Source organism: Rhamphochromis sp. 'chilingali' (genome assembly GCF_963969265.1).
Source record: "Rhamphochromis sp. 'chilingali' genome assembly, chromosome: 8".
Lineage (NCBI taxonomy): Eukaryota > Metazoa > Chordata > Actinopteri > Cichliformes > Cichlidae > Rhamphochromis > Rhamphochromis sp. 'chilingali'.
This window is the reverse complement of record NC_137935.1, coordinates 7933772-7956831: the sequence shown is the minus strand read 5'-3', so window position 1 is coordinate 7956831 and position 23060 is coordinate 7933772. Positions and strand designations below refer to the sequence as shown.

General features: G+C 37.7%; 1 protein-coding gene across 8 annotated transcripts in view; it reads left to right on the top strand.

Moving 5' to 3' along the window:
* Window positions 1–23060, top strand: part of tenm4 (teneurin transmembrane protein 4) — a 165817-nt gene that overhangs the window by 63566 nt on the left and 79191 nt on the right. For 4 of the 8 annotated variants that reach the window (XM_080888549.1, XM_080888546.1, XM_080888544.1 and 1 more), the window contains 3 exons: window positions 11344–11565; window positions 20134–20383; window positions 22777–22851. In XM_080888549.1, the coding sequence (XP_080744675.1) occupies window positions 11344–11565; window positions 20134–20383; window positions 22777–22851 (547 nt within the window). The remainder of the gene's footprint in view (window positions 1–11343; window positions 11566–20133; window positions 20384–22776; window positions 22852–23060) is intronic. The other 4 variants (XM_080888547.1, XM_080888548.1, XM_080888550.1 and 1 more) reach the window with 3 other exon arrangements.

The following is a 23060-nucleotide window of genomic DNA, read 5'->3' as shown; positions in this document are numbered from 1 at the left end:
GAACATCCTTTATGTAACAGAATGTATGTTTAATATGAACTAAAATGTCTCAAGGTAACATTACTGAGGTAACATTATACTAGGGCTGGGCAATTAATCCAGTTTCATTTTCAATTAGGATTTTATCTTCCAACAATTATGAGAACAAGATAACTGGGATAAAGCAATTATTGTTTTTACTGTATGTTCATTTTTCCTAAGTGTTTCACCTGTTTCTAAAAAGCAAACAAAAAAAACTAATAAAAAAAAAACAAAAACAAAGCTGAGACGTTAAAGTCATAAAATGCTTCCATTAATGAACCTTCCAAAGGTTCATTAATGGCTGCTTAAAGCTGCCTGACAGTCGCTGGCTTGCTGCAAGTCCACTGCCGGCTGGGCCTGGACCACATCCCCCATTGCAGGAATTCTACTGTAGAGGCTGTTGGATGGTTGTGGGCCACCAGGGACCCTTCCGAGATTGGCTCTACCGTCGACCAGTTTGTGCTTCCATCCCCCTCTTTTTCTCCAGTTTTTCATTATTAATTAATTCATTTTTTCCCAGTGTTTTGCTTGAGGCAATCCCTTATAAAAAGGCCCATTTTTTAAAGTTCATGACGTCCACTGCACTTATTTAACATTTGTCTGTAATTGGTAGTTATTCACCATAATTGTTGGTAAACAAACTGTTCAATGTTGTCTTATTTTAATTCTTAAATAATTCTTTTTAACCCTTACAAATGTGTCAAAACGTAAAACGAAAAATTGTACACAAAGGACTCAATGCTCAACAATAGAATATATAAAATATTGGAAATTCTTATAATTTTTTGCTACTAGATTGACAAATTATTTAAAAATAATCTTGATGTTTGTGCTGTTGTCCAAGTCCAAATTTGCAATAAAAATAGTTTTCCTTGCTGTGAACAATTGTTCCTTAGTAAAGGTGTTTTCTGTCTGCACAAAATATTCTTGCAACTGACATTCAACCAAGTATTGTTAACTACATACTTGGATGAATTATAAGAAGTACTTGGATGGTTGGAATATACTTATATAAGGTCGAAATTGTTTTCAAATTCAAAATACATTTATGCCCACATTTCTTTACTCTTTGTTTAACTTCTTGTGGTATAAACTAATCTTACTGACCATGTTGCTGACTCTTAGTGGCTTAACTTTTATCATGCTATGAATTATATAAGCACTTACAAACATAAGCCGCTTGACAGCATGTATTTTAGATAGCCTTTTGAACTGTCTTGCACTCAGTGGGAGCTGAACACACACACAAATCAATTCTTCAACACTGACAAAGTGTCTGAAATGAAAAACAGTGGGCTTTTATGTAAGCTATCTGGAGAGCATGATGAGAGGAGGATATCAGTTTTAACAGAGGTGTACTCTCTTTCATGAAAGCCTGCGTGTTACTCCGATGGCTATATACAACATCTGGTGGAATCATGTAAAATGTGTCCCTCTCAGTAAAGAATTTTACTGTATTATACAGTTTGGATTCCAGAAGAAAATTTGGAAGATGTAAAGGTTTTCAGTTTTTTGAGGCCGTGTTTAAGCTCTTTATTGTCTTTTATTAGGAATGTAGCTTTTTCTTAAGGGTATACTTTAGAATTTTATTAGGCAAGCCCTAGAATGCACTGAGGAATGGCAGGATGGGGATGGTGTTATCTTTGTTCAGCAAGGCCCGAGGCAAGCCACATGTAGCCCTAATGAGTCGCTTACAATTTCAGGCTCTGCTTGCTCTCAAACACCAAAAGTAAACTTTTGTCTTTTTTCCCCCTCACTATTCGGGGACCTTAAGAGGATTGTGGGATCATTATTTATTCATGCCATTGTGTTTATTCACCAGCCTCTTTGTGCGATGGAAGAGGGAATGGAGCAGCCTGTGCAGACGAAGTAAAAGCTGATAATTATCCACTATTAGTATTGTTTTTTCAGCCATGGTTTAAGTCGGCTCAGTTGATGATCGAGCTATGATAGAGGCCGCGAAACATCCATTTAAAGCAGATTACCATGTGCACAACTTTGAAGTTTGGAATCCTCTGCTGAGGATTCTCCAAATGGGCGTGATGCGTTTATAAGCCTGTTTTTACTGCACCTTTTCTGTGCAGTTAGAGAAGATGTCTTGTCACAGTGTCACTTGCGAACAGTTGTGTCGACCAGGAGATCCTTGAAAACAGCCATCACAGGCCTGCAGGATGTCGTTAACAGTGAGAGGTGAGGAGATTGGAACCTTTACTTTTCATCCTAGAACAAAGAAAACCCTGGGGATGCTTAAATGGGGTTGTATGGAGGGATTTAGCAATGTCAGACTGCCTCAGAAGTAGCACTGATTCAAAAGACCAGCAAAGTAAATTGTAAAAAAAAAAAAAAAGGGGGGGGGGGGGGAATGGGATTGGGCCTAAAGACCAAGGAGTCTTGAAAACGTTTGCTCAGTTAAAAAACACAACAACAACAAAACGGTGCATCAGCTTAGCTGTCTCAGCACGTTCAGTTGGCCTGCACACTGTGTTCTCCGTTTATTCTAGGTGTCAAAACATTCCTTAAGGGTAACACAAAAAAGGTTGAAGCTTGCCGTTCAGCGGGATTTAGGGTTTCTCTTCGAACAGAAAAAAGTCTCCTCAGTTGATTTCAGTTTTAAATACCGAGTCTGATTCATTTCTCTGTTTGTCACAGAAAAGTAAGAACAGATGGTGTCTTTCAGCTGGATAGCGGGGCACACAAGTTTTCTTCTTTTCCTTCCAGCACAGAAAAATAGAGTGGACTGGATGCAAGAGAGTGGCAGCAGCCAAGCAGGGATGTGGGTAGAGGATGACTGGGGAGAGAGTCTGTGGTTCTAACCCAGAGAGGAAATGCCATCTCTAATCTAAGACACTCTGGCCTCCTGTTCATCTTCCTAGGTGATACCCTGGAATGCATCTGTCTTTTCTGCTGTCTGCTAATGCTGCTGATTTTTTTTTTATCTTAGTTAGAGATTCTCCTCCTTCCCCATGCGGATGAATAGATTAAAACTGCCTAAGATGTTAAATTAGTCTTAGGCCCATTGCCTGTAAATATACTAATGAAAATTACCCATTTGATCTAAATCACTAACTATTTCTAGCATTTTACTGCTATTACTACGATATTTGCATTAATGATCGATGATGATTTTTTCTCTTGTTTTCTGGATTTATTCTTTTCATCCATTTATAATTCAGCATTTGTCTCTTTAAGAGCATACAGTTGTTGTAAGTAATGGATGCTTTGCTTAAAGTGCTGATAGAAGTGTAGTGGTGAAAGTCTTAAATGGAATTGTTTCTTCTGTGGGCATACTGTTTTATTACAAGACAGTATAATTTCCATTTTCTCAGTAATGGTTAGCCCCGTCTATAAAGAAAAAAGACATTTATGTGTTTTTACAGTTTATTTTCAATCATACATTTGGTTCACTCTCGTTATTATGATATTGATTCCTCACAGGTAAATGGCACCATCAGAGAGATATTTATCAATTTTTCAATGCTGGTTCATAAAAGCTTGTTTCCCACTTCCTCTGCAAGCGAGGCTATGGTTCTATTGTGGAGTTGGGGTAAGGAGGAGGACTTGATGTCACATAGAATTGCACCAAATCAATAAGCAAAGTCTTGTTGTCACACAGCAGACATGTTTTGTGTAATCTTGAGTATTGCAAAGGAGCTTGATGATCTTTGTAGTATCACAGTTAAAAAAAAATATACCACATATGTTTACAATACGGTTTATCGCTTGGTTTTGGTGAGTTACTTTTATGACTCTGTCCCCTTAAGCTGCAAATTTGCTTTTGTTTACACTTCTCACTTTAGGAAAAGAAAAAAAGAGAAAGAAAAGATCACTTTTCAAGTGTTAATTTTATCAAAAGGCTAGTTGTTGCTTGCAGCAGTATCATAGAACACAATTATGTCAATTTGGGAATTCTAATAATAATGCACAAGAGAAAATTAAGCTGCCTTGTTGGCCGTATTGCCTGTAGAACTGTGATTAGTTAAATTACCAGAGCACACATGAGTATTCAAGATACATCTTGTAGTCTTGTAATCTAATCCTGATAACTTTTTACATGCCTTATTACAAAATCTGTTGTTTCCATTGATCTTATCCTCACAAATATTTGTCAGAAGAAAATGTAAAATGTTTATATTCAGCAAAAATTACGGATAATATGGTCATTAAAAGATTATATACATTTTTGGAAATACAAAAATGAGCAAATTAATTTTTGTAACTGCGTTGGTTTTTAAACATTGCTTTTTGTTGATCTTTTGTAACATTTCCACCTGCTTTTGCTTGTATTTTTACTGAATCTCTGAGATTGTCAGTGACACAATGGCAATATTAACACCACATTTTCATATTCTCGAAATTCATTATAAAGTAAAATATGTGATATAGTTAATGAGAATACATTTGATAACACCCAAGTAGAAAAAAAAGAATCAGACTTCCTTATTAATGGAGTCGGCTCTTTATCAGTCTTTTTAAAGACCTTGTGTCACACAACATTCCCCGGACAACTTAATCCTAAATGGTTAACACAGTAAATATGGCCACTCGAGCTTTAAGCAACAAGACGTTATGAGGGGGGAAAAACTTGGAAAGCTGAAAAGGGAATTGCAGATGCTCAGGTAATTTAAAGGCTATTAACTATCCAATTAAAGCACCTTGGTGGCCAAAGCACCTTGTAGGCAAATAAAACTCAATTAATAGACCATTATTTGTATTTGGTTTGGAATAATAGGCTTATTTATAAAGCCAGCTGTTTTCCTTTGAAGAGAATATATCCTTAATGCTTCTCAGCAAACTCACAACAGTCACTGTTGTATTAATTTGTTTTGATAGCTTAGTTTGAAAAGCACGAACACTTGTGAGTCATTTTTTTCTAGAAGTAAAGCTTTAATACTGCTGAAGTACCTTTATTTTTACCCACTCTTGTTTAGCAGAGACACTGGCAAAGACACTAGATTTTTGCTCCATAAAGTGTAAGTAAAGATTTCCTATAGTAGACACGGAAGTAGATGCTTGCTTCTGATTTTGGAAGATTTAATCAAGACTATCGGTGGTGGTGTGCATAATCACATTTCACCGTGTGCCACTCAAATTAGACACTGCAGAAGCAACGCATACCTGCAGCCTTCAGATGGGTCCAAAGACAGCTAATCAAGAGAAAAGGAGGACCTTCATAAGTGAAATCTGGCACATAATAATCAAATCAAAATAAATAACAAAACTCTGTGCATAGATGACTGATGATTGGCAACAGTACAATTAAAGTTGAGCACAGCGGCAAACATACGTATTTGTTAGACATAAATTTAGAGGAGAACTTAAAGGTGCTCCTTCTCCAAGTAATGATGTAAACAGTACAGAGCCTTTGTGCTGCACCCATTGCATGTTTCTGATTAGGTCCTTACTGTGATTAGTGCAAAAGATGCTGAAAATTGCACTTCACTAACATCACCAACCACCATCAGCAGATTGGTGCAAAATGCCAAGTAGGTGCAGACAAGGAACAAAACCACTGTGGTGTAGAGACGAGCACTTTGCATGTATGTGCACACAGAAAAAATAGAGCTGTCCATTTCCATTTGACCTCCACGTTTAAACACAGTTGGAACACTTACAGCAGCAGGGAAAATCAGAATATTCACGATCAGGCCCGCTGATGATGGCTGAGGATAAAATTCAGCAGCCGAAAATATGACAAAAGCTTTATTCATGGCATAACATCTTGGAGTGAATCCTACTCCACCTACACTGGATGACAAAATTGGTGCCAGGAGCAAATTACATAACATTTTACTGATCTGCCAATGACAACCTGCCAACCTTTCACATACTCCTGTTCAAATGGTACCACACAACCGTCCAAGCCAATTTGTTGACACATAATATTACTTGTTTGTTCTTTTTTGTCTATTTGTCTATTTTTTTTGCTTTTTGGACCTTTTTGGGTTGGGGGTGGGGTTGCCATATTATCATTGTACAATGCTGTGATTAAATTAAATTACGATTAGCATTACAATAAATGATTCTACCTTTACTACAGTCTTATATGACCACCATTGTTCAACACAATGTGCATTTTACAAAGAGAATAGCTATGTGATGATGACACTCAGTCTCCTCTGAGACTCTGAGTCATACTTCTGTGTCCTATATGCTTAGTGCCCTTAGCTGCAGTTTTTAAGTAAACATAATTCAGACGAGTGACTCCATTCATCACGGAGTCACTCGTCTGCTCCAGCCTTCCTCTGTGTGGTGGCTGTATTTAACAAAAGCAGTCATAGACCTGGTTTATCATGTTGCGTAGCTGAAGAATGGCACATTTTATCTCCAGGAATATGTCTTATTTTCTCTGTATAACTTCCGACTTTTATATCAGTCGGTGGTAAAATAAGAAAGATTAGTTAAGTTTGGAGAGAAAACAGGTTTGAATATCAGGACTCTGTTGATTCTTCTTATTCGACTTTCTTTTCACTTGATTACATCCTCCCTCTAAATTACATTCTTTGTTTACCTGATTTCATTTCCTCTCTCTTAGCATGTGAAGCCTCCTCAAATAAAGGAATTTTTAAACATAAATTTTCTTTTTTTGTTTGTGCTGATTCTGCTTCTCATTCATGCACAAATGTAATCATTCTGATTAGTTTCGTAGCTTCTCAAGGCCAAAATGTGCATTACAGTCTGTACACATAATAGTTGTAGTTCTTAAATATGTTTGGTAATGCCTTTGCTTGTCTGTAGTCACTTCTGAACTCACATAATAATCAGAGGCATAATATACAAACAGATCTGGAGCAGAAAGTGTGGCTACAAATGCTTTTTATGTTGCTGTTGGTTTGAGTGACATAGCACATAGCTGATTATTGCTAAATAATAAATCATCAGTTTTCCAGCTTTTTATTTCTGTAATTTTAAATTGGTTATCCTGGTGTTTTTTTTATAGTGTTTATTTCTGTCTGTCTCTCTCTCTCTCTCTCTCTCTCTCTCTCTCACACTCACACACACACACACACACACACACACACACACACACACACACACACACACACACACACACACACACACAGTAACACACAATTTGGATGCCTTACATGTTTGTCACCTTACCCTGTGACACTGTGAATACTGTTTCTTTCACCATTTTGTGACATTTATTACACTACAGCCATTTTCACACATGAACTGTCATGTAGCACATTGAAGGAGATAGTCTGCACTACTGGAAGTAGTCTTATTTATTTATTTGTATTTATTTATTTATTTATTTATTTTTTGGATGAGGAAGCTTCCTGGATAGAATGTGTGGGAGGCAACACACTCTCTTACTAGCAGCTAATACAGCAGACAATTAGCTGCACTATTTGTACATCAGTGCAATAAGACATCACACGGACTTAGGTAGGTGTATTAGGTAGCTGACAAGTTGAAGACTGGCTAATTTCCCGTCTTACTGTTTCAGACATTTACATTCTCCTTTGCACCTCCGGTGTAGAGAAGTTCACGGCTGCAGCACATGTGTAAAAAGAGCTTAAAGCTTAATGCAGGGTGAGATGCTATTATAGGGATTTGTGAACCAGTATACGGTAGATTCTGTAACAGTTTCCAACTCTAGAATGATTGAAAAAGGCAGTGTAAAACAGTGTTTAAGAAAGGTAAAGGTGAAAATTGGTAAAAAGAAATTTTGCATAAACTAATTAAATAAAAATAGAAAGTAAGTCAGATAAGCACAGCATCATCTTGACAAAATTCCATTACACAGATCCCAAAGATCTGTGTAATGGAATTTTAACTAGTGCAGCCAGAGCACTAGTGATGAAGCAAATGAAAAATCCTAAAACAGCTAAAAAAAAAAAAAACTTTTCTTGATTTTCTTTTCTATATGTTCTTTCTACTGTTCACAAACTTGCCTTGCCCATTTGGAAACCCCCTCGTGCTGCACTCGTCAGTTACTGTAAAAAATGTAGATTTAGCCCAGAATAGCGGCAGAGTGCAGATGTGATGTCACCACTCATGGAGCATGGACATGGAGCTCTGCCACTGAAGATGCAAACTTCTTTTTTGTTGATTTGTGAATTTCTTAAACAGTTTAACAATTGAATTCAGTTCAGTTCAATACAGTTTCATTTACATAGCACCAAATCACAACAACAGTCACCTTAAGGTGCTTTTATTGTAAGTTAAAGACCCTACAATATAAGAAAGAAACCTCGATAATCACACAGCCCCTATGAGCAAGCAGTTGGAGACAGTGGGAAGACAAAAATCCTTTTTAAGAGGAAGAAACATCTAGTAGAACCAGTTTCAGCGAGGGGCAACAATCTGCTGTGACCAGTTTAAAGTGTAATGAAGGTGAGATCAAAGAGACAGGAGAAAAGGAAAACTATGAAGAGAGAGAGTGAGAGCTATAGTTTAATAATTGCTAATGATTAAGTACAGCAGTGATGTATAAACACACAGAGGTGATTCTACCAAAGAATCTTATGCTCCCGTTTGCATGATGTAGCCCATGCCCATTACTAGTCTTTGGTCAGTTTTTGCTCATTTATTTTAAACTGTAGGATTATAAAAAGAATTGATCGAATTTTTTCATCATACATTTGCATGTTTATACTGCTGCTAGGATCATGACTGTAATTCATACACCACATACAGTTTTTTTTCTTTGACCTGTAGAACTGTAACATATAAAATCTTTTAATTATTATTTTTAAAAAGCCTCACAGTGCTTCAGCTTTTGTCTTTTTTCTGATTTCAAGTGACTTTTGATAACTCACTGCATAACTTTTATACAAATTCCATTTCATATAAGCGTATTTTTATTCATATGAAACCTATATTCTATATCCACCCATATCCACCAAGTGGTGTAGCATTACGCTTGTGTAGTGTTGTTGCTTCCTCTGTTTCAGCCTTACCTGTTGTGTTTGTCAGATTATCATTTTAAATAATTAGCCATTCATTCGATTCTGTTTTCACACTTTATTCTGACACATCTGAGCATTTTTAATAATAGTGTTATTAAAATGAATATAATTGAATGATACTGAAAGTAAAAGGTTTTAGAATGTTTGTTTACAGAGGGGGTTACATGCATTTAATGCAAGAATGTTACATTATTAGTAGGTTCCTTTAGTTTAGAACAACCCAAATCTATTGAAATACATTTTGTCAGCAGTTATATAGGGAGCAAGCACTAAAAGCAACAATGTATTTAGCAGATTTCCTTACCTACAGATTACACTTATTTGCCTGTTCTTGTAATTGGCTTGCTAATGAGTAGATTAAGACCTTAAATGCAGTGGGTGGTCATCTGTTTTAGCAGTTGGGACAAACTAGGCAGTAAAAGGCACTTCCTGAAGCTGTCAGAAGCTACAGCAGTTGGGCATGGTCCAAGGGGTCCTAAGTAAAGGTTCCCTTTTGCTGCTGTAATATAGTGAGCGAAGGCAAAAGCAATCAACTCTGGCAGCCAGAGAAACTTCTCTGGCCATCTCAAGCTGTGGCTTTCTGTCTGCAGAGGCCTTGTGTCTGGCTTCAGGTGGATGTGGTGTGGATAAGGCAGTATTAATGAAATGCAGTGAGACAGTAGAACCTTTGTGTGCAAGAGTAATGGCTTCTGAACATGACTACCTTGACCTCATTTACGTTATGACTTTGACCATGTTTAGAGGACTTTAATCTTTTCTGGTCTCAGTGATGAATTCTCTCTTAGAGGAAAATGCAGTAATATTCAGTCCAAGACCCTTGTGCAGCTCATCTTTGTATTTTCCGTCAAGCATTTCAATCCTACGGTTGATCTTAAATAGCGTCAGGTAGTAGCTTGTCAAGTGGTACTTGATTTAGCAGCACAGAGTTGTTTTTTGATACTAATACATGTCTTAGATGAATCCCGTTGAATCAGCCGTGATAATGCTCTTTGCTACAGCTTTTCCTCTCGCCGTTATACATTCCTGCACATTCAATCACAGCAGTGTCTTGGCCATTAACCCACAGCAGGACCACTATGCCTCAGCACCCATTACTGAACCGGCATTAGAGAGTTGAGAAAAAAAATGAAGTGTCTGGTGTGAAGTGTGTGTAAAGCACAAACTGTGACTCTCTGAAGCAGTGGACGTTTACTGCTTGTGTAGGGCTGTGGCTGATATGTTAATATCACTAATTGTTTCCTAATTAGATGCGAGTCAGTGAGTCGTGTTTTAATACTCTTCAGGGATCATTACAGACATAGACGAAAATCATCTCTCCTGATAAATGACAATCAGGTCAGCTGGAATTTCAACATCAAGACAGTAGGACTGATGGAAAAATGGGGAGAGCGCCATACTGATGGCTTTTGTGCGCTGTAGTCATGTTACTTAAGCAGTGTTATTTTCAGCGCACTGCAGAGCTCCATCAAAAGTTAATTACACATTAATAGGAGGTCTTTGTGGAGATTTAACATTCCCTGACAGCATGTGATTGGAGCCAATAAGGCTTAACAGACAAAACTGTACCATATTCAGATGTAAGAGTTATGGAAATATATTGAAATATAACGAGATGACTCATGCTTTAAAGGCAATTGACCTCTCTGACAACTATGCTGTTTTATTTTTTATATTACTGACAAGCAGAAAAGCTAAGATGGACACAGTGTACATACGAAAAAGGAAGGATTGGTTCAGGTTGGATTCATTTCTTGACTGGCAGGGGTTTTATATATTTCCACAGGAGGGGGTATTAACAGTCACCAGAATGAGGGACATATTCATATGCTTGCTGCACAGTGCGTAAATTTGATCTCTAATCATTTATCTCTCAGTGTAACTTTTGTAGTTTGGAGAATGGCAGTTATGCTAGATAACGGATGTGAAGAGAGGTTGTTTAGAATTTGAGGAGTTTTTAGATTCATAGTAATTTGACAGGCTCCTGATGGGATGCATATTTGCTGTGCTGTAATGTTTCCATACACCCTAACACGTCACCTCTGTTTTCCTCTTTTTGTTTTTTTTCCCTTTGCTTTTGGATTTGTGCATTGTAACCTGTAATTATCCCCCCTTTTTTGCATTAAACATCCCAAAAAGGTGTTTTGTTGTTTTTGTTTCTCTAAACCAGTGCCAGGCATTTGCCTTTTCTATTCTATCTCAAAGTCATTTCAGCTGTTTGTATTGTTCTTCCCAGCTGGGATGAGGTGGCGGAGACAAAGGCAGATGTGTCCCTGTTTGTTTTTGAAGTGTCAGAGTTAAGTCTTGCATGTGTGTGTGTGTGTGTGTTCTGCTTCTGTGTGATGTTGCCTGTGTTTGGGTGTGTTTCATTTCCCCCCCATGTGTTGTCTCTGTTTGTGGTCCACAGGTCCTCCGCTGCATTGTTCATCCGCCTCCTCCTCCCCTGTTGAGCAGCTCCATTACCCTCCCCCTTCCATTGCAGCCAATGAGAGCCAGGGAGGGTTGCTAGGTAACTGTGCGGCTCAGCCAGCCCAGGACTCTGACTCTGAGGATGAGTTTGGCCCCAATTCATTCTTAGTTAAAACTGGCTCAGGGAACCTGTATGCTCCTGCTACCGCTACTGCTGATGGTGAGTTGGTTTTCAAACTACTGTTGCTTTGTGGAGGTTAGCCTTCCCCTGCTCCTGGATATGTTGTGTTATAGGTCATGTGGATGGCTATAGGCAAGAAAATGTCCCTTTTTTCTGAGCACCATGAGAGAGAGTAGAAACATTTGAGTCGATATGTAGCCTCAGGAAATGCACAGCACTCTCTGAAGCAAGGTCTGCAAAGTTCAGAGCCTCACACAAAGAGATGGACGATTTTGGTTCAGCAGGAGATATTTGTCACAGATATTTCTCTTCAATTTCAATGTTTGATGGTGAGAGTATCCATCTAAAAATCCCTCAAAAGCAGCTGCATGCAACCTCCACACCTCAGACAAGAAATACAAAAAAGACAGTACTGAGACAGTACTGAAGTACTGAAATGTAGTCCTTGCCATATCCTACTCTGAAGTCTGAGTGGTCTGAAGTTATGTTAAAACAGTTTTAAAATAAACACTGTCATTTTTTTTTATTTAAATAGCATAGCAAAACATGGTTTTTGAGCTAGATTGAGTCTAAAGAGTCCCAACATGATTTCTTATTAATAAATGTCAGCTAATTATTCCTCATGAAACGCAATGTCTCCTGCTGTTAACTTAACACTCACTCAGACTGACAGACTCACATGGTGTTAGGAGATGACAGAAATGTAGTGAGTGTAAAATATTTACAGTATGTTTACCAAGCAGCAGTCAGACTATGTTATTCACACTATCAGTAGTTAACTTTCAGTTATAATGATATATCTTTTTTATTTGCATGAGTTGTGTGTGCAGGTAAATGTAATTTGGCTGGTCTAGAGGCTGAAATTATGGTCATATATTATTTGTTTGTTGCTGCATTGTACTATTCTGGTTGCTACAAATTCAGAGACTTTTGCTTAGACCTTCATTTTCAGTATAAAAAGTTATTTCTTTGTGTTTATGAAACATTATGAAACTTATCACTCACATCTGCATGCTAAATAAGATGCTTTAGAGTTGTTTTAATGTCGATGTCTTTCAGCTACTGTACATCTGTTACTGGTGGAGTAAACCCAAAGGAAAATTCAAAAAATTGAAATATCTGATCAATCTTACAAATCAAATACTAAAGGGTTAGCTCACAGAGCTCCAAACTACCCCAGCTGCCTGTTTAGAAAGCCCGGAGAAGGAGCTATTAATCCCATCGCAAATCTCAACACTAATTCCTCAGTAGCAACATGCTGGTCACCCAACAGTGACATGACTGTGCTGAAGGGGACATGGGTGGGGGGAATGGCTTTTAAAGCAGCAGATTTGTCTCATAACAATGACACTGATTTGCATAGGTACATCGTTTAGGTTGGCCTCTGGCTGTCAGTAAGGGGTTGGAGACTACCGATGAGGAATGTCCCCCACCAGTAGCTTTGGTCATCTCAGGTTTTGTAGGACTGATTGTTAAACTGCAAAGTAGAGCAAGTTTCTATGTGCCCTTCATATACAATTTCATATAACAGTACACCAGAGCTCTTAATATTTCCATGCTTGTCTGTTCTGAGAAACTTGTAAATATTGCTTAGTGCTTGGCAAAATGGGCTTTGCTTGAGATTCTTCATTAATGAATGTTATTATTTAGTTCTACACAATGTTTGACAGTAAGAAGCGACGTACAGTTATATAAGAGGAAATAGCCTTCGTTCTTCAGCTAACTTAAACCACCTAATGAGTTATGTAAGCTTGTTTGTTGCCTGTCTCTTCAGTCATTCTATAGTCTTGCAGATTTTCTTTTAAAATTCAAATTTGGAGAACTGTCTGTGTAGTTTGTGTCAAATAATTAGTGGCAATGTTATCATGAGCTACATAAATGTATCTGCCATTGAGCGTGCATGAGTGTTGTATACACAAAATGACATAGCCAATATAATTAACCAGATTACACATTTCTATATTTGTTTAATTAAACATCTGGAAAAATAATTCAAATGTTTTCTGTTTTATTCTCTTTTTATGGATAAAAAAGGTTTCATGTTACTAAATGTAAATGTGAATTTGGCATGCATCTCAGGTTTCAGTGAGAATTGCATGAGCAAAAAAAAAGGTAATTTAAAAGCCACCATGGCAAAAATGACTGGAATATCAAATCAGATCTTTTTTTTAATGCAGGTCAGTTGTAGAAGACAAATTCAAAGTCAGGGTTAACAGACTGTAGCAAAATAAATAAATAAATAAATAACATTATTATTGGCAGCAAACAACCACAGAAAATTTGCATGCCAAAATAATTGTCTCACAGTATATCTGTTGCTCTAGAAAACAGGTGGGTTTTTTTATCACTTAAAATTACATTTGCTCAAGGTCGTCTTTGAGCCCCCATACAGGACTTAAAATGTTCTGCTAGATTTTGAACAAGTAAACACTCTCAGCAGCATATTTAGACTCAATACTTGAAATGTGCAATTCACTTGTATTTTTATTTTTTATTCCTATTTATTCTATTTATCCCCTTTGTATATTTTATTTATATTTGTCTCTGTATTTATATATATGTGTGTGTGTGTGTGTGTGTGTGTGTGTGTGTGTGTGTGTGTGTGTGTGTGTGTGTGTGTGTGTGTGTGTGTGTGTGTGTGTGTGTGTGTGTGTGTGTGTGTGTGTGTGTATATATATATATATATATATAACAATTCTGTAACTGTAACTTCGGTCGTTGCTGTGCTTTTTGGAAGTCGAATTTCCCAGAGGAACCCACCCGAGGGATTAATAAAGTTCTATCTTATCTTATCTTATCTTATCTTATATCATTATTCACATTAGTAGCTTTCAAGGCAGCAGTGTTTATTTATTTCCCTTTTTTCCCCTGTGGGGTGGGGGGAGTCCTGCTTTTATCTAGAGGAACACTGAGCAATAGTTTCTCTAAGGCTGATGAGGCTGCTCGCTGAAGCCTGCAGTTCTTTTATGAAGCATGTGTTTCACTGTGGCCCTCAGCTTTCTCTGAGGGGCTTCTTCCCGAGGAGACTGCCAGTGAGATCCCGCTGCCACACTGAGCCACAAGATCTGAGACACTGCAAACTCCCAGCATTAGCATCTCTTAATGCAAAACAGCATGGGGTCGGTCAGTGTTAGCTTTCAGCGCAGCCGGGCTCCCTGGTGAAAGGGCCAGCACACCACCACCACCGCACAGCTGACCAAGCAGGAATGCTGAGCCGGACAGAAGGCCCAGGGACATAGCTGTGTGTGAATTCAAATAAGTCTTCATTTGAACTGCTTAATCATCCCGCTGCGTCTGCAAGGACGGAGAAATGTGGTTAAAAGAGGTCACACCAGAAAGTAATTTAGCCACAGACACCGTGAGGAATAAAACTATCTGAGCCTAAATAATAATTTAATGAGCTGCACATGGCACTGCCATGCTTTGCCCCTGTTTTTCTGAGGATCTGATTTTTTATTTTTTTTACTGACATATAAAAAGAAATTGGTTTCTCTTAGTAATAGCTTCAAGTTATCAATGAACTAGAGTCAACAGACAATTTGTCCAGTTCCATTCAACTTGCTGTCCGTCAGCGTGCAGGGACTATGGATAATGCATTTTGCATACCTACATATCTTCCTTTCATTGACATAAAGTGAGATGCATTACTTCCATTGCATGATGATTGGAGACCATCTGTGCCATCTAACAAAATCTCCAACCTCTTGATGGATTTGCAGCAGAGTGACACACAGAACAGAGCATACATAAACACTTGTCTTGTTCTTTCTAAGGCAGCTCAGGGAATGACAGAAAATCCATTAGATCTCAGGGTGAGAGAAGCATTTGCAAGCAAATCCTTATAGATTAAATTGCTGTAAAACTAGATTTTTCTGAATTATGTTACTAATATTTTTTTTGTTGTGTTATTAAAAACAACCACATATATTTTTTGGATAAATATATTTGCTTCCATCAAGTCTTTTCTACTTACTTGCCTCCTTTGCAAAAGCTTGTTTGGGGATCTTATATTTCTAAAATATCAACATTTTCTACCTCGGTGATGAAGGTGAAATTATAGTCACAATCCAATATGTTTTTTCCCTATTTTTCCATAGAGAGCGAGTGGAGGACTGAGCGCTAAACACATCACGTTGTTCTCGGCACCTGTTACCTCTCAAATGGGTCCAGCAAAGACAGCTGAAATTCCCTCATGTATCTTCCATTCAGACTTCTCTAATGTCATAAGAAAAAGCAAGTCCAGCAGAGAGAACCAGCCTCTGAGAGTCAGTAGAGTGTGCAGCTTCACTGCCTTCGTGACAAATTCTATTTGTATTTTTATAGACAAATGGTACTCAACTGGAAATTTTGCTCCTGTGATTAGCCATAGGAGATGTAGCAGTAAGCAAGATTTAATGATTTATCTGGGCGCTTGATAGCTTTTGATTAATTCTGTATCGAATAGCTCACACCTCAATGCGTTGATCGGGTGTTTGGAGCATGTCATATCATTTTATTTCATCAGGTGTGACCATCACTGCCATAGATTTCATCCACTGTCCTTGTTCAGAAATACAACATCCCGCAACCCAGGTCTTTATACCGAGTGGTAAATTGAGAACCTGGCCTCTGTATGTGATTTGCCGAATGTGGCAAATGACACACACTGCAAGCACAAAATCTGGTATTATATTGATTCAGTCTATTATATATATCCACTGTATCCACTGAAATAAAGAGCTGATATAATGCTATATAACGTATAAGTTAATACTTTTATTTTAGTGCCATATAAGGTTTACATAGCACAGAATTTTCTCATCACAGAAACACCTATTTTCCGTCTCAAATGCCAAGGCAGCCAACCCAAAAATCCCAGTCTGCTCTTATTGGTTTGTTGGCTCATTTAGTGCTAAATTGGACCAGATGAAGGGATGCTCTGCTGTGACTGGTTGTCGATTTTATTGTTGTTGTTGTTGTCGAGAGTAAAATTCAAAGTTTGGCTACTGCATACACTCTGAGTATTTCATTAACAAGCTCAATACAGTAGCTCATGAGTAAATGAACATACCCAGGACTTCTCAATAACCAAGATTTCTAATCCTTAAGTAAAAATCGTAACTTTACATTAGTAGAAATATTACAATGAGTTTGAATTATTTTGTATTCTTTTATTTTTAATTTTAATTTTTTTATTTTATTTTACTTGTTTGTGGAACATTAACCATTAATTTTTATTTAATCTTTCCCTGAGTTTTGTGTCACTATTTTTCTACAAATGGGACAGCAGTCTCCCAGTAATTATAACATTCCACCATTAGACATCTCTCTTATTTCTCAGAGTGCAGGGTGAGGTCGTAGCTAATGAAGTGGATTTGCCTTAATTACTTGTCTAGAAAAGCATCAGGAGGCCTTAACCAGTGCATACATCTGTTAGAAAGAAAAATGAATATGCCACATTCCCAGACTGAATGGGTATCTTTAGGCTTCTGTTTTGAATGTCCTGTGAAAGTTTGGCTATGGTAACAAAGTCCTTCTCTGACTCTCTGATAACAAATGAATCTTCTTTTGTGCCAATTTTGTTGTGCAAAGCAGTTCAATAGAAAACCATTTATTTTCTTGCATCCTTTGGATAGTAGTGAATAATTGTTGCTGAATCACCACATCTGTGGGGGTCATGTTTCACTGTGCTTGGTCTCAGACGCGTTTCTTGTCTTTCTGTTTCTTTTCAGAAAAATAAGAATGACTTTCTGCCGGGCTGTTGAGCCAGGTGCGACGAGCATTTATCTTTCTCTTTATTATAATCTGTTCTACTGTGCAGCGTGCTGGGAATTGCTTATATATAAACAGGTTGGCAGGTTTGGGAAAACTTCTCAAAAAGCCAATAAAACAGTTGGAGTGGACTGTGCATGCTAAATTATCTTTTGTAATTTGCAGCTTTCAGGGTTCTCCGAGGTTCATAAAAACATTGTAGTGCATATAATTTTGGTTGTACTGCAAAACAGATTTTTAGATTGGCAAACGTGTGGACCTTGACCCCCTACTGGGCCATAAAGTACAGACTTGAGTTAAAAAACAAAAAACATTTTCAGCTTTGTAATTTTACTTTAGAAGGAAATTGCCTTTACATATGTGCATTTTAAAAAGAAATAGAAAAATTAAAGTTAGAAATTTACATGTTCTTTCAGACCTATATTCAATCCTGAACGTATAACTCATTAATAGTTAGCAAACAGCTAAAGCAGAGCAGTGGCTGCCAGGTGCTAGAAGAAGAGCTACGATGAAGAATTGGTCTCAGCAGGCAGCAGCTCATCAGAAGGGAATGCATCAGTGAAAACACAGTAAAGGAAATTGTTTTAGGGGGCATATGATGATCAAAGGTTTGATTAAAGGCTGCAGAAGATTTTCAGTCGCTGATTTTTTGCAACTGCTGTCTTGAATTTAGAGATGGCTTTTCTGTGTTACAGTATCCAAAGGGAAGGTCAAAGGTGGAATACCCAACCAGAATTATTTTCCATCAGTTTTAAAACTGTTGATACATTAAGGTTTAAAATGTAAATTTAAATCTAAATATCAGAGTAGCTCAGACTTCAGAAAGTATATTTCAAATATGTTCCTCCTGTGGTCTTTAAACAGAGCGAACAAAAGAGGCAGTAGTCCTAACTATACACTGCAAGCGCATTCTGCATACTTGTATTAATTTATACTTATATTAAGTTTATGATATATTGATGTGCACCAATTTATTTTCGTGGTAATTTTTTATGTTGTAGCAAAGCTCTTAAGAGCCTTGTTATAACACTGGGGACTGTTTCTATGGTCCCCAGGTGGAACAAAAATATGTTAGAGGAATTAATTACTTGTTGCCCTACATTTACTTGATGGTCATACAGTAGGAAGTAAAGTATTTGTTTACCTAAAAGTAAATGCATTCCAGAGCAGCGATGCATTTGTCCTTGTGATATATTTCTCAGAGTATCTGTGGTGTCCCTGTAACTAATTAGCATATCCTTATTAATGGCTTTTGGGAATCAGTTACATTACTGAGCAGGAAGGAGATCAGGCTTGCTTAATACAGCATGGTACATTTCGTGTTGATTTCTTTTGCTGAGCCATTATTTAGCATGCCACCTCTGAACACAAAGGACTTTATACCCACTTTGCAGACTAGACCTAAGCATTGAAGCTTAATAATAATGTTTTCTGAATACCCAGTGTGCACCTTAAAAGTTCTTATTGTGCCTGCTTTGATTGACACATGTTGATATCAGAGCTTCATGTTCCTGACCCTAAAAATATCTGAAATGACTCTAAGCTTCTTGACTGGCATGAGTAGGTATCGCTTTAATGAAGGAGCTGATTATACAAAATAAGCTTTGTGTGTGTCTGTATTCTGCTCTCTCTGCTGTAAATTGGCAATTTAGTGTTGTGGATATCTGTGAAATAAAGGAGGCTTACTGCTATAAAGAAAAGCCACTCTGTGTAAAGCCGGGAGTTCATTGATTGATGAATGGCTTAGCAGATGTGGAAATAAATGGATACAGAGTGCATACAGACATTGGTCCTCTATCTCATGAATTGCACACTATCAAATAGTGAATATAAAACCACAGGGTACAATTTCTCCTTCTAGACTTCATATCTAATAGTTTTAAATCCTCTTAAAAAAGTGACAATATAGTTGGTTAAAAAAAAAAAAAGAAAAAAGAGCAAATTTTCCTGCTAAAAGCTTTGAAATGGTACATAACCAGTGGAGTCACTCTTAATCTGGTTGATTAAATCTGGATCAAATCATGAATGTGTTTCACTTAAGCTGCGGCAGTTACGGGATTGAAGTTTGGAGGCAAACAAAGTATTGTTTATTTAAAAAAAACTGTGCATGCTCAAAAAAACGCTAAATGCAAATTCAGAAAAGCCCAGTGAATTGGTGTGTTTCAGGAAGAGGCCAGCTAATCTGTTTACACAGGAGTCAGTGTCTGATCTGAGTAAACTGTCACAGGTCTCTGTGGGAGGTAGAGAGAACACTCTGATAGAGGTCAGTTAGAGAAATAATGAGCAGAAGTACGACTTTTTTAACTGCGTTTTTTTGTTGGTAAGTGAAAAGGTGAAAAACTTAGTAGTTTTTGGTGTTAATTTATACTCACTGGTCAGTTTGTGATGATAAGTCCAGGCTCCTGGTACTACCAAGTTCCTTCAAAACTGCCCTAACTCTTCATGGATTCATCAACATACTGGAAACATTTTTCTCAGGGATTATGGTTCATATTCATCATCACACACTTGCTGCAGATTTCCTTGATGTGAGTCTCTCATCTCACCACATCCCAAAGGTGCTCTATTGGATGAAGATCTGGTCACTCTGGAGGAAATAAGCTTTGGATTTGTCTTAACCAGTTAGTTTACACACATGAGCTTGCTTTCACAAACCTTTTGGAATGTGCATCCTCAAAGGAGCTGCCATATTCTTGCTATGCTGGCAAACAAACTGAATCTGGCTGTCTTTGATGGTGCTTTCAAAGGTAACCCAAAAGTGCCTGAAAGCAAACAGTAAATGAGTCGAATTTTTATTCTTTTAAAATATCTGTTCCATGTTTTATTTCTTTTCTGTTTTTTTTTCTTTTCTTTCAGACGGAGCCTTTCAAAATCACTCTCGGCTGCGGACGCCTCCTCTACCACTCTCCCACTCCCACTCGCCCAATCATCAGCACCATGCAGCCTCTATTAACTCCTTGAATAGGAGCAACTACACACCACGGAGCAACCCAAGTCCTGCGCCCACAGACAGCTCCGTTCCTCCTGAGGGTCCCGCCAGTGGTCAAGACTCTGGCAGTGCACAGGACAACTGGCTACTTAACAGCAACATCCCCCTGGAAACAAGGTACTGTGTAGTTTGTCTCTCAGACAATGTATAGAGAAGTTGGCATCTGGAAGACTTGAGCTGAGCTGGTGCCATTGAACTTGGTGTTTCCTCTTGTTCCTGCTGTCCGCTCCATATTAAATTACCACAGTGCTAACAAGGAGCAAAGCAATAAAATGGAAAATATCCTGCTAGGGGCAAAGGCCTATATTTGTGATGAACATGATTTTGTGGCAAACAAGAGAAAAGTGGTGCTTTTGGTTTGCCTAATACTAGGAGTCCTAACAGGGGAAGCTATTGAGTTTAAACAGCAGAGTAATTACAATCATGTTGGATAATACCAAATTATATTCAGGCTCCCGTGAGCAGGCTTCGTAGCCCCTCCACTTCAGCCCTGAGTTTTATTTATTTCATATTAATCAGCATTCATTTCTCTAGTATTTCTCAATAGGAGGCCCTTGTGTGAAGTAGGTCTGTCAAGTGTTATTGTAACAAAGGGAATATCTGGTGTTTCTTTGGATGGTCTTATTGCAAGGCGGTATGAAATTAGGAATACTGAGGCAGAATTTTCTCAACCTTCCAAGATATCAATTTAGTCTGCTAATAGTAAAAAGAAAAAAGTAATCACCACATCACCAGCGGCACATTTCCTTAAATAAACCCTTTGAGTAAGTTGTTATGGAGAACAAAGAAAAAACCCTTTGTTTTATAACTGTTGCAATTATCTCTTCAAAGCAGTTAAGGCTAAAAACAACAGATCACAATGACAAAAAATTGCGCATACCATGATGTTATATTATATTATATTATATTATATATAAAAGTGAATAGTTTGTAAATTTAAATAAATGCAGCAATTGCATTTCTGTTTCTTATAGGTAAAAGTGTTATAACAAATAATCAAGAATGAGCAAAACCCACAGTTCTGGCCAATGACAGGTGGATTCTTCATATATATTTATACTGTTTAGAACAGGTAGTACCCTAGTGAAGGTGTCACTGAATAATGATTGATATCGATCTTGTCAAGCTGTTAGACAAGTACTGTTCAGGCTTATTATAATTTGGTTGGTCAGCTCAGATTCTGTCAGTAAACTATGATGAGCTGAGAGAGGACAGAATTTCTTTCCTCCATTTATATCGCTTTCTCTGAACATTTTTCTGAATTCTGACTCGAAAAAATCAGCTCAGAAAGTGTGCACAAGTAACAGTAGCTATTTGTTCTTAGCTGCCGCATAGCTTTATGTACAAAAGTTAAGGTTTGAATATTGTAATTTATTTCTTCTGTTTTTTGAAAATGTTACATAACAGCGTCCTCAGTTTAAATGTTGCCAATATTTTTAATATATTCAGAACTTATTAAAAACCACTGGTCTGTGTGATAAAATACATTGCCATAAATTAAATAGCTGTTGACAGGAAAATAGCTAATAGCTAATTTGGCGTGGCTAAGAAACCAGTCTTGAACAGACTTATTGTCTCCTCTTTCAGTTTTTGTGAGACGCTTCAGTCAACAGGAAAATGAGAATCAATTTCAGCTGGTAGAAGGACAGTTAGTTGTATAATGAATGATTACACATCATCCAGCTCCAGTTAATCCCGTACAGGTATTCCCTGTGGAACAGAAAACAGATGGTGAGGAGAGGCTAGAGTGCTGCTGAAATCACATACAGAATCGAGTCTGTATAACCTATTGCATTGAAGGAAAAAAATGACACCTAGCAAAGTTCCAATAAGGAAACTGAAACCATTAGCAATATCCGCATGGACCCTGCAATATTAAATGTCACTTTTACTAAGTTAATAGTATTAAAATGGCCCTCTCTTGACACTTTTGGGAAATTTAATTGCACTGATAAATTCAGCACTGGTATATTTCTGCCGTGCTTTAGCACTGGAAAAATGCCAGCAGTTGGTTGGCCCTGTCCAGCTTCACCATTTTTTTTCTGCCAAGTTTCTGCCAAGTATTTCTTTCTTCGTTAAAAGTTGCATTCTTCCCTAGAACACAAGCTTTAAAGACTATGAACAGATTTTACTGCTGGCCGCAGAGGAGACTGGGATCAAAAACAAAGCCTTTCTCTTGTACCATGCAACGTGTTCAGCCTGCCCATTGCATGTGGACAGTTCATTTCTCCATTGCATTGCTGCTGTATTTCCTTATGGAACAGAGCTCTCATTTGGGGGGGGCAGTGAGACATGAGACTCTAGAAATGTTTGCTGAAAATGTGTTTTAAGACATGTAGCAACCATTAAATGGGGGGGGAAAAGTAGCAGTTAAGGATACTAATCAGTATAAAGGCTATGAAACCTCAGTGATGATTTTCATTAGACTTAGAGTAGTATTTGTGTGTAATAGACTTTAAGGTTCTTATTTGTAAGTGATGCATTGTTTTCTTCCAATCACAACCTTAAAGGAGCCAGAATACTCTAATGTTTATCAGAGAAGAGCAAGACGCTTGCAGAGAAGGGCAGGGCTCGTACAAAACAAGGTATGGCAGTGTCCAAATGAGGGGCATAAGACAGGTAGATGTTATTTGTGTCACACCTTTGTAGAAGTAGTTCCATAAGGGCCTTGGTTGTTTTGTTTTTTTGTCCCATACTGTCCATCTTGAGCTCCATTTGTCAGTTGTTGATGTTGCTTGGTGATCACAAGTTGTATTGGCCTTTCTGTATTTCTTGCACGCATGTCTCACACTAG